The 11,201-nt window shown below is 52.8% G+C and overlaps 1 protein-coding gene across 2 annotated transcripts in view; it reads left to right on the top strand.

Moving 5' to 3' along the window:
- The first annotated feature begins 493 nt into the window (after positions 1–493).
- The window catches only part of CCND2 (cyclin D2), a 38,076-nt gene continuing 27,368 nt past the window's right edge, over positions 494–11,201 (top strand). The window contains exons 1-3 of one of the 2 annotated variants that reach the window (XM_032349076.1): positions 494–1,006; positions 2,841–3,056; positions 5,687–5,846. In XM_032349076.1, coding sequence (XP_032204967.1) covers positions 812–1,006; positions 2,841–3,056; positions 5,687–5,846 — 571 coding nt within the window. In that variant the 5' untranslated portion in view covers positions 494–811. The remainder of the gene's footprint in view (positions 1,007–2,840; positions 3,057–5,686; positions 5,847–11,201) is intronic. The other variant, XM_032349075.1, reaches the window with a different exon arrangement.

Genomic DNA, 11,201 nt, shown 5'->3' with positions numbered 1-11,201 from the left:
TAGCCAAGGTTGCTATTTTCTAAAATCGCTTTCCTTAGTCTTCACTTAAGGGGTCTGTTTCTAAATTGCCTGAGCCTACCCCATCTTCAAGCGATCTACCCCTCATTCTCGGATCCTACATACATGGGCAGGAGTAGAAAGATCAATTTAGAGAAGCCAAAGTTGGAGGGTCGTATTTTGGCACGATACACTCACAGAATGTGCGAAATTAGAGGGAATAAATAGAAATCGGTGTGTTTTTTTGTGGGTTCCCCTATCGGGGCCCCTGGCATGCAGGGCTGGATAGAGGGAGAGGGCCTCGGAGAGCTAAGGAGAGGGGTGGGGGGGCGGGGGACCGCGTTTGAAGTTAGGTCGGGCCAGCTGCTGTTCTCCTTAATAACAAGAGGGGAAAGGAGGGAGGGAGGGAGAGATTGAAAGGAGGAGGGGAGGGACGGGAGGGGAGGGAAGGGGAGGAGGAACCGGAGAGGGGAGCGAAGCGAGAGGGAGGAGAACTAACTGCCCAGCCAGTTTGCGTCACTGCCTCGCAGAGCAGAGCAGAGCGAGCGAGCAGGGGAGAGCGAGACAAGTTTGAAGGGGAGGGCAGGCAGAGTTAGCAGCCCCCGAGGCTCTCCTCTCCCACCGCCCATCCCTTTCCTCTCTTCTCCCCCAGCCTCTCTCTCTCTCTCTCTCTGCCCCATAACTTTTCTCTCGAAAAGTCCCTATTTAGCCAAAGGAAGGAGGTAAGGGGAACCCTGTCCCCTCCCCCCTCCCAAAACCCCCCAACTTTTCCAGTCCGGAGAAAGCAGGGGAGCGAGCGGGCGCCCGGCTGGCCATGGAGCTGCTGTGCTGCGAGGTGGACCCGGTCCGCAGGGCCGTGCCAGACGCCAACCTGCTATACGACGACCGCGTTTTGCAGAACTTGCTCACCATCGAGGAGCGCTACCTTCCCCAGTGCTCTTACTTCAAGTGCGTGCAGAAGGATATCCAGCCCTATATGCGCAGGATGGTGGCCACCTGGATGCTGGAGGTAAGTCTGCAGACAGACTCTGTCTGTCCCCATCCGAATACTCGGCCACCCCCCCCGCAGGGGACCCTAAAACTGGGAGAGGGCAGGCTCCGCGCTCGCCTCTCCGCTCCCGTGCGCGAGTTTACCCCGCGCCCTTTGGCGAGACGCGTGGCTTCGTTTCTGTTCCCTGCAGGATGCAGGACTGACTGGGGGAGGGAAGGGGGAAAAGGGAGGGGGGAGGAAAATCTGGGAGAAATGAGGCTGTCCTGGGGCGGGGGTGGGGGAGCATCCCGCGCGCGTGTGCCTGCATGTGGCTGCCTCTTCTTCCCACCCCCATCCCGACCTGTCTTTGGCGAAGCCGCGGCTGCTTACGGTGCAGTGAAGAAGGGAGCAAGAGTGTGAAATCGGGGGCCCCAACGTAAAAAAAAGGAGCCCCCCAAAGGCCAGAGCAAATTCGCCCTAGCTTCAGGTCCCCGCATGTGGTCGCGACTCCGCGTTGGCACTTAAGGGGGGGGAGGGAGGGGGAGGAGGGAGGAGGAGAGAAACGGAGAATTCAGGAGCCCCGGAAGTCGCAATGAAGAAACGTGTGTTTTAGGGGAACCCAAAAGAACCACTTATTTACCCTTGCTCCAAATCTTTGCCGAGCAAGCCGTGTGCCCACGTATGCACAGCTCTGGACCTGCCGTGGTTTCGCCATGTTGCTTTGCAAACTCCGGTTGGAAAGGCTGGAAAACGTCGCCCGCCCCCCCCTGCACCCCGTTATCCCGGCCACCCCACTTGTAATTGTGCCCTCTCCCCCACCCCCCACCTCACGAAGGTTACTTACAGTTTGGCTTTCCAGGTTCCTCGGTGCGGAGATTTGGGTGGGGTAGGAGGGGGGGGAGGAGGTGTGTGTAGGGGGGTATGTCGGGGCACCCCTAAAGGAGAGGTCAGAGTCCCCCGTGTCTCTCTCCGGCTGCTCCCCGTTCCTCGGCTTTCCCCCAGCTCGGCACCACGGTCCCCAGTTTCTGCCCTTGTGGGCCGCAGCCGGACACTCCCGCCGCGGCGCTCACCCCTCCAAGTTTCCCCTCGGGATCCAAAGCCCTAGGGGTCGAGATACAGACCTTTCCGGCACCCGAACCCTCCGTTTCGGGAAGCCTGGATCCTCTTTGGGGTTTTCACGCCAAAACGGCTTTTCTAGGATATTTCCTCGATTTTTAATTATTTTTTGAAACCGTCTCCCCGTGCTCCCGAGTCCAGCCGCCGAGGCTGCGGCGCTTCCTCCTCTCCTCCCTCCCCCTCTCTTCCCCACCTCTCCCCACCCACCCCCCCAATAGCGGCGTCTGTGTCGCAGGGACCCCCCGGGACATTTTTTCCAATTGTCGGGAATGATAGAGCAGGGTCTGGGGGTCCGAATGAGACCAAGAAGAAGACCCCCGGAGCTTTCAGAATATTTTTATTGATTTTTTGAAAAGATGACGAAATCCAAAAAAGAGAGTGTGAGTGAGTTCGAGTGAGCAAAGAAGTCCGTAGCCAAAGGGAGCGTCGCCGAGCCGGGCGGCTACTGCGCATTTGTTTGCCTCCCGGGTTCGGATCTTCCATTCACCTCCTTTTTTACGTTTCTGGGGAACACCCCAGGGCGGACGGACTCTTTAGATTTTCTCCGTTTTCCTCGTCTTTATTCTTATCACATATTCTACTCCCCTCCCCCTCCCCACTCAAAAATTAAATATTTTTGCTTGTTTCCATAGGTTATGCCTTTTCTTTTCTTTCTTTTTCTTTTTCTTTCTTTCTTTCTTTTTTTTTTTTTTTTTTTGTGTTTTCCTGGTACTATTCCCTTCACCCCCCCTCAACCCTTTCCCGGCTCCCATTGTAGGTCTGCGAGGAACAGAAGTGTGAAGAGGAGGTCTTCCCTTTGGCCATGAATTACCTGGACCGCTTCTTGGCCGGGGTCCCAACTCCTAAGACCCATCTGCAGCTCCTGGGGGCTGTGTGCATGTTCCTGGCCTCCAAGCTCAAAGAGACTATCCCTCTGACGGCAGAGAAGTTGTGCATTTATACTGACAACTCCATCAAGCCTCAGGAGCTGCTGGTAATGACCCTCTCCTTTCTCCCCCCCCTTTCTCTTCGCCCTTCCATCTTTGCTCTCTCCAGGCCTGATAAGCTTCTACCCACTGCTCCCCAAACAAATCCTTTGGATCCCAGATTACCACACTGCTGGAATTTTTACATTTTAGGAGACAATGCATTTAATACGATTTCTTTTTTGTTCCTACTGTGTTCCAGGCACTGTGCTAAGCACTAAGGTTACATCCATGAATAAGATCCCCCGAGACATTTGTGTTGGTGAAATTCATTTGCAGTTGTGTGCCCTTGTGTGCGTGCATGTGTGTGTGTGTGTGTGTGGAGGGGAGACTTGGGACACAGTGATAACATTTTAATTAAATTCCAAATTTTCAACCACAGAATTCTGAGAAATAGTTCGACTTCTCACATGGTAGGAATGTCTTCACATGATAGTGTTTTGTGATGTGTCTCCTAAGAATCCAGAGTTCAAAGACTATGAAGTCTCAAGATACCGAAAGATACCTGTACATAGTAGCTGTTCACTAAATATCATCAAATTGACTTTTGACCCAAGTCCAAATTTGGTGTTTTATTGGAGGAATCTGAGGCCTGGGTTCCTAGCTCCAGTGGGGTGGTGACCTCTGTCCCATGACAGGGGTCTTCTCTTGACTCTGGTTTTCTACCAGCAAAGCCCCCCTCTCCCACCCGTCTTTTTCCCTGTGGCTTCACACTTTAGGCATCCATGTTGCATCAGTGTGGAACGGTAGGGTGGCTCCCAGGCCCACCTTCCGTGGTCTGCACACCTTTCTCTGCACTGTTCGCAAAAGGGGGCCCCCTCTGACCGCCCCTCCCCCTCTTCACTGGCGAGGCCTGCACAAAGTCCACAGGGCTCCGACTGGCTGGTAGAACTGAGCTCTTTGTGAGAGGCCTCCCTTTCTGGGGCTGTGCTGCCATCTAGTGCCAGACATGTGCAAGGACGGGGGAGGAATTGCGGGGAATGTCGAGAGAGGGGGCATGAATGACTTCACCTTTGAACCGCTGCCAGATTTCAGCTGCTTCTGGTTTGGTCTGGGAGGCCCAGAAAGGTGCTTTCTTCTGGGAGATCTGCTTCCTTTAATAATAGTACAAGAAGAGTGTTTTAGATTCACATTCCCCTGTGAGAAGAAAGGGCTGGAATTTCAAGCCATCTTAGAAGACACGGGCTGTTTAGTAATTTTGTCTTTTTTTCCTCCCCCCCACCCCACACCCCAACCCTCTGTAAAAAGCCAAGGCGGACTTTAAAGTATGTAAAGAAATTGTTAGAATTCATTACTAGTTTGTTTTTCTCATGGGAGACCAGGAAAATGAATCTTCCATTTGGTTTGTTTATTTCAACATGATGGTGGACAATGGTGTTCTTCAGGACACCCCAGTTTTTTCCAGGACCAGCCAAGCTAATGAATATTGCTCCACAAAACCCTGCCTGTGTTTTCCATTCCCTATCTCTTTCTCCCAGAAGCTGGGATCCGGAGAAGTCCTAGTTTACACTGGAGAAAGCTGGGGTCCAGCAAGGGAAAGGGAGTCGCCCCCAACCACACAGCTTCTTCGTGCTTCAGGAGGGGGCTGGGGCTCTGGTTCCTGGCTTAGCAAATGGAAGAGAGCCTGGGGGATTTTAGAGCAAATGCGGGAGGGAGCAGGGTGGTTTCTGCCTCTCTTTTTTCTGAAGACAATTAATTGGATAGGCCCGTTTTCCCTCTGATGGCACATACTTTTAGGGTTTCTTTTTGGCTTGTTTTACTTTCAGCACAAGTCCCCAAATGTATCCCGATAAGGGATAAAAGAAGTTTTTCATGAGGTGGGCTGCTGGTGAGAAGAAGCCCGTGAGAGTCGGGGTTGCATTGTCCCCCCTTGGCATTGAACGGAGGGATTCCGTGCACTGTGCACAAGCATTTTCACTTTGCCCCAATCACCTCCTGCTGCAACATGGGGTTGCTAATGACCGTCCAGTGGATCCTTAAGTCACGATGACAAAGGCCTATGAAACATTTAGGTGAAAGGGCACTCTGTGGCTGGGTGTCTTTTCCCCAGGACTTCCGCATTATGAGTGGAGGGGAAAGTTTTGAAGCAGAGAAGAATGGCACTTATTGGCACCAGCTACAGGGCAGCTGATTGGTTGCCCAGGAGTTGGGCCCAGGAACCTTAGTTTGACCTTTATCTGTGTACATCATTTTCCTGTGAGGATTTAAAAAACTATTAGTCCAGCGATAGAGACATAGACAGCAAATTACTACCTAAGGGCCACAATGACCTTGGCAGTATCTTTTCGCACGTTCAGCTTTCTGGGTGGGCAGGCTTCAGCACTGCCTGCAAGTCAAGGTTGGCCGGGGGTGGGAAAGCCAAAAGGAAAAGAAATAGGAGAAAACAGAGTCTTAGCAACAGACACCTGGGTTCTCCCTATTGCCAGTCTCGCCTTCCATTGGAAGCCTAAGAAGAGAGGTCAACAGCTACCAAGCTTTGGGGGACACTTTCCAAAGGGCCCACCTCCCCATCCAGCAGCATCCTCATGAGCATCCTTAAAACCGATCTGGATCCCCACCCCCCCACCCCTGTCCCAGACAGGACACCAGGTCCACCTTTGGGTTTTATATTCTTTTCTTCCCCCACTCCCTTCCTCAGGAGTGGGAGCTGGTGGTGCTGGGCAAATTGAAGTGGAACCTGGCTGCCGTCACCCCTCACGACTTCATCGAGCACATCCTTCGTAAGCTGCCCCAGCCGAGCGAGAAGTTGTCTCTGATCCGCAAGCATGCGCAGACCTTCATTGCTCTGTGTGCCACTGGTAGGAGCAGGCTGGAGCTGGAGGGGGCCTTGGGAGGGACAGACACATGCTGAAGAGCCCCTTGGGGGGAGGGTGGTCAAGGGCGTAGGGAGGGAGGGAGGATGGGGGTACTCCCTGGTATGGGCCTGAGGGGCTTAGGAGATGGGCTGTGTTTTCCCGACTATCTGAGCTGGTATATTCCTCTTTTTCTCTGCTAAACTCATAAATGGTTTATGACGACAGGTGTGGTAAGGGAAAAAAAAAATACGGCCTATAAAAATAATTCTTTATGATGTCTAAAGTGCTCTTTGAAGATTATATATACTGCTCTCTGGTTGTGTTTAAATCTTTAATCTTTTGAGGAAAAGGATGGCTTGGAGATAAGCCCAAGAGGAAATTTGGGGGCTGGGGGCAAATACAGGTTAAAGGAACACTGTCAAGATAAATACGCGGCTTGCCCTGATAAGGGAGGCCAAAGGAGTTCTTTTTACTGTAGGACACATATGTATAGCTGTTCCCTCTGATGGCCGGGGGAGTAAACCGGGCTGGCTCTCAGCAGGGACTTCAGGTTCTCAGCACTAGATGCCCTCGCTTCAAGTGCTGGTGTTTTGATTTTGGTTGCAAGCTTTAACGTAGCAATCACGACTGGGTTTTTCATAGTAAAAGCTTTCTACCCACCCTGTTGATCCCACAGTTGATACATAGTTCTTACTGGCCCATTTGCTTTGCACTTCCCCTAATAAACTAAAGGCAGTGGTTTGACACTGTCTCATGAAACTGAACCTTGGCCAGTTTGTACCATTGTTTTCCTGGTAGTGACCATGAGAGAGATCATGGAACTTAATCTTCCAAAACAGAGACACTATAGGTGAAGAAGTGACCGTCTGGGCAGACCTTTGGTTTGGGGGTGGGAGGTTGGTGGGTGAGTGGGGAGGGCTGGGGTGCAGAGAGATCCGCCCCAGTTTGCCAAGAGCTGTTGAATTTTATAGTTGGAACTCGTGGGGGAGTTAGGGAGTTAACTTCTTTCAATACCTTGTTACATGGTATTCATGAGTTAGTACAGACAGATCACACAGTAGGCCAAAGTGTGCATGCTGTGTTCTCAGTCAAAAGGTCAGGCTTTGCTACTTCTCACTGGATGACCTTGGACAGGCCTCTTCACCTCTCTGAACCTCAGCTTCTGTCTGCAAAACACATCTGTGGGTACGTGATCTGTACAGGCTTTTCAGGGTATTTAGGAGAAGGAAAATCAGAAGGAGACGTGGTGCAAGGAGGTGCTTCATGAGCCCAGGAATGTGTAGACAATGTGTGGTGGCACTCCTTGTGAAAGTACCCCCATCTCCTACTAGGAACTTCATCCAAGTTCAGCAGGATCCCTTGCTCTGCCTTTGCGGGCTGGAGTGTCCCCAGGTACCCACACTGGAAGCCCGAGCACGGGTTTTTTCCACATTCTTGCCCTTCCTGATCCAGACCCATTCATGGGTTCCATGGCATGTGCGTGTGCCCTGTGCCCCTTTGTGGGAGAGTGAGCTGCCCTTCCCGCAGCCCTGACCGGCCATTCTTTGGAGCCCCCCTGGACAGTAGCCATTCTTCTGCTTCCTCTCTTCTCCTGCTGTCTGACCCGGGGCCCTAGAGGTCAGTCCCTCATTGACTTGTCATTTTGTCTCCCAGGCCCTTCCTCTCCATTGTCATGATTCACTGTGGGGGAGGAGTCAACCCATCCTTTTTTCTCTGGCCCTAGGACAGCTGACCCCTTGACCCTAAGCTCCCTCATTGCCCAGCTGTTAGCCAGAGTTCTGCTTTGACCTTGTCTCTTGACTGACAGATCTTTTGGGGTCTGTTCACCCATCCCTCCATTCTCCTCTCTGTTCAGGGTAGATATGGTAGGTAGAATTATCCAGGCATGGGTAGATCTCCAGATTCTGTAAAGGCTCATTCTCTAAAATTGGGGATCCTGCCCCCCACCTCTGACCTTCCTGCCTAGATTCTTGGGGTGGCTGCCAACTTTGTTGCCAGAGTAGGGAGCCTGGAACTCGGGTCCTGAGGACAGAGGTCTGAGGGGTGGCAGGGGAAGTTACAATGACTGCCTTTTGGGAGACTTGAACTAACCTGGACAGGAAGTGAGGCAGGATAGAAGGAATAACTCCAACTGAAGGAAAACCGCAAGCCTTAGGTACTAAGGTACTAAGTTTTAGGTGTGGACTGGTCAGACAGAGGGGTGTTCTCAGAAGTTTCCTGAGTCTGGGAAAGATGGGTCTGTCTCACAAGGCTTTTTCTTCCTTGACCTGTGCTTGTGTCTGTATGAAGGACCGGGTTACATAGCGACCTCACAGTGTGGAGTTTTATAGCAGTTGGCTCGACAGTATAAAAGCCAAGGGCTGCTTTTCTTGGAGGAAACATCTCCCACTTAGAGGAGAGACTGCATTTGGGGGCCGGGGGTGACAAATGGTTGACTGCCTAAGACCATCTGGCAAGTAGCGGGCGCAAGTAACCGAGAACCAAAGGTAGGTGTGACACCGAGACCATCCTGTCTGCTCCAGGTGCCTCACAGCTCCCGCCTGGCCCCTCAGCCCAAAGCCGAAGAGGCACCTGGAGCCGGGGTTCGCAGGCCTACAAGGCCTGTATTGGGTTCTGAGGAGATGATGGCCAGCCCTGAGGCTGTGTGGCTAGTGGATGGGAAAGCTGGTTGTGAAAGAGCTGGCAGTTCCCTAGGCTGTGTGGGGAGTGCATGTGTGTATGTGAAAGGGGAAGAGAGAGGGGCCATGAGAAGGGGAGTGAAGCTGCAGTTTTCCTCACAGGCTGGAGGGTAAGATGGCTGCCAGGCCGAGAGGGGCCCTCCTGCCCCCTCCCTCCTCAGCTCAAAATGGCTTCTGGTGGGAGAGAGTGCCTCCAACTGCCCAGTGTCCCTGTCAGGGCCAGTCGTGGTCCACAGGGGCACTGGGGTGAGAAACAGACCTTCCTAACTGCCATCCCCTGGCATCCATCCCCTTTCCTGAAGCTTTTGATCCTGGGGAGGCAGAACTGAGCTTTAGTGTACCCCTGGTTGTAGCTCTGACAGTAGAGTCCCCCAGGTCTGCAGATGAGGACAGAAGGACCAGAGAAGATGACTCAGGATTGCACTCTGGCACTGGAAGATTCTTGATGCATGATATCGTGCTCAACAGAGGATTCCAGTTAGTCTAGAAAGCCGATGACCTTGAGTTTGAACTTGGTGTGGAGGTGGGGCGGAGGTGCTTAACCCCACATGTCCCTCTTTTTGCCTCAGGCGGCACCTCCAGGTGCTGGGCTAAGCTCTTGGCTCCATGCATGTGAGTAGGCCCGCCCAAGACTCCGGACGCTAAGACCCGAGCCCTAGTGATGATGATACCCCTTGGGTTCCCAGTCTTCTTGGCTTTCCCTAAAGAAGATTCATGACCTTCCATCCTGAGGTATAATCATAGCCAGGAACTGGAGAGGGTAGGTGATGCAGCCCCTTATCCAAAAAGGGAGGGGTGCCCTAGTGGTGGCCAAGTGGGGAGACTTTAGACCACCTTCCCTTCTCGGAGCCCTTGCACCCTCTCTGCTGCTGACGGCATGGAAACGTGAGGAAGTGGCTGTTCTTCAGCAAGTGCTCCCCATGGGGACAGGCAGTGAGACAGGGTTCTCTCCCTTCCCATCTGGCCGTAAAATGAATGAGGCGCAGGCTGCTTGCTCTTCTCCAGCCGCTTCCCTCCCTTCCCCTCCTCCCACCAAGGCGCCACTTTGGCCTCAGCTTGGCGAGGCATCCCGGGGGTGGTAGGTGAGGTGTGTGCCACCCACATCATTGCTGGGCCAATGAGCACCCGGGATCTTGGCCTTTTTTAACTTCCATCTTGGTGCAAGTCAGAGGTGGGGGAGAGATGGGGGAGATGGGAGACTAGGTCTTCCCTGGTTCTCTTCAGCCTCAGAGCAGCTCTCTCTCGCCCCCTAGTGGTGATCCAAAGCACAGAGGTCACTCTTGGACTTCAAGGTCTCCATTCCCATAGCCAAAACAATCCGCGCTGAATTTACAGGCAGGGCTATCTAATCCATGGTTTCAACCCAGTTTAGCTCAGAGCTCTTTCTTCAGTGAAATCTTACCAGGGCGTGCAGATACCAAGTCTGAATACGAAGCCCTCGCTGCCAAACAGAACCCAGTGGGGCCCTGGGAGTGCCTGTGGCGGTCTTGGGAAGTTTAGGTGGGCTATGGAGGTCACACAGCTTGGTGGTGCTACGGCTCGGACCTATCTCTGACCAGGGCTCGCTTTGGGGAGCTTTGCTGGCACTGCTGATAGGAAAATTGCCCAGTTTTCCTTTGTGGGATGTGGGAGGTGGCCTTAAGGAGCTATTCACATTCTGTTAAGGTATAAAGAGCACTGGGTTCACAGTCCAAAGGTCTCACCTTAACCCCAGGCCCAGGATCAGGCATTAGACAGATCAAGAATTCATGGATTCGGGGAGCCTGGGTGGCTCGTTTGGTGAAGCATCTGACTCTTGATCGTGGCTCTGGTCATGATCTCAAGGTTGTGAGATCGCAGCCCTGTGTCAGGCTCCGTGCTGGGCATGGAGTCTGCTTAACTAAATTCTCTTTCTCCCTCTGTCTCTGCCCTCTCCGCCACCCGCCCCCGGCACTTGTACTCCTCACACACACACACTCTCTCTCTCTTCTCCCCAAAAAAGAAAAAGAATTCATTGATTTCACCTGTAAAATGAAGTGTTTTGAAACTAATGACTTTTACGTTGGTTTTTATTAATACTTCACCAATACTACTTAGATGAGTAAGCAACCAGCAGAGCTGGGATTCTCCTCAGGTGTGCTCCTTGCCTCCCCCACCTCCCCAGGAGGGAGGAGGTCGTGTCAGAGGCTTCTAGTATGTGGCTCTGGGCAAACCACACCTGAGGGAATATGGGGACACTGGGAAGGGAGTGGCCGACTTCTGGCTTCCATTTATTTTATAGGGGCTGTCGGGTTTCTCCCACTTCTGACAAACCAGCACGAGGCTTCGGGGACTCGATGAGGTCACTTCTGGGATAGAACACAAGTGATAGTGAAAGATTCTCTAGGCAACACAGAGCCCTCATTCTTCCCGGCGGTCTCGGCACGGTGGGGCTGCTGTCAGCATCCGCCTGGAGCCCAGGGATACAGGGCCCTTCCTCCTCAGGCCTGCTGATGCTGAACCGCATCTCCCGTTGGTCGTTGGTCGGGATTATCTCTCACAGTCCCCTGGAAGGTTCCCGTGGTCAGAATAGTGGTAGTAGGACACGGCTTGCTTAACAGGAGCCAGGCTCTGTATTTTTGCATGATTATTTTAGTCCCACCCTCAGAACAACCCTACGAAGTGGGTCCAATTATTCTCCTGATATGCTGGTGAGAAGATG

This window comes from Mustela erminea, chromosome 6, assembly GCF_009829155.1.
Source record: "Mustela erminea isolate mMusErm1 chromosome 6, mMusErm1.Pri, whole genome shotgun sequence".
NCBI lineage: Eukaryota > Metazoa > Chordata > Mammalia > Carnivora > Mustelidae > Mustela > Mustela erminea.
Note: the sequence above shows the minus strand (reverse complement) of the source record. Positions and strands in the feature narration are given on the sequence as shown.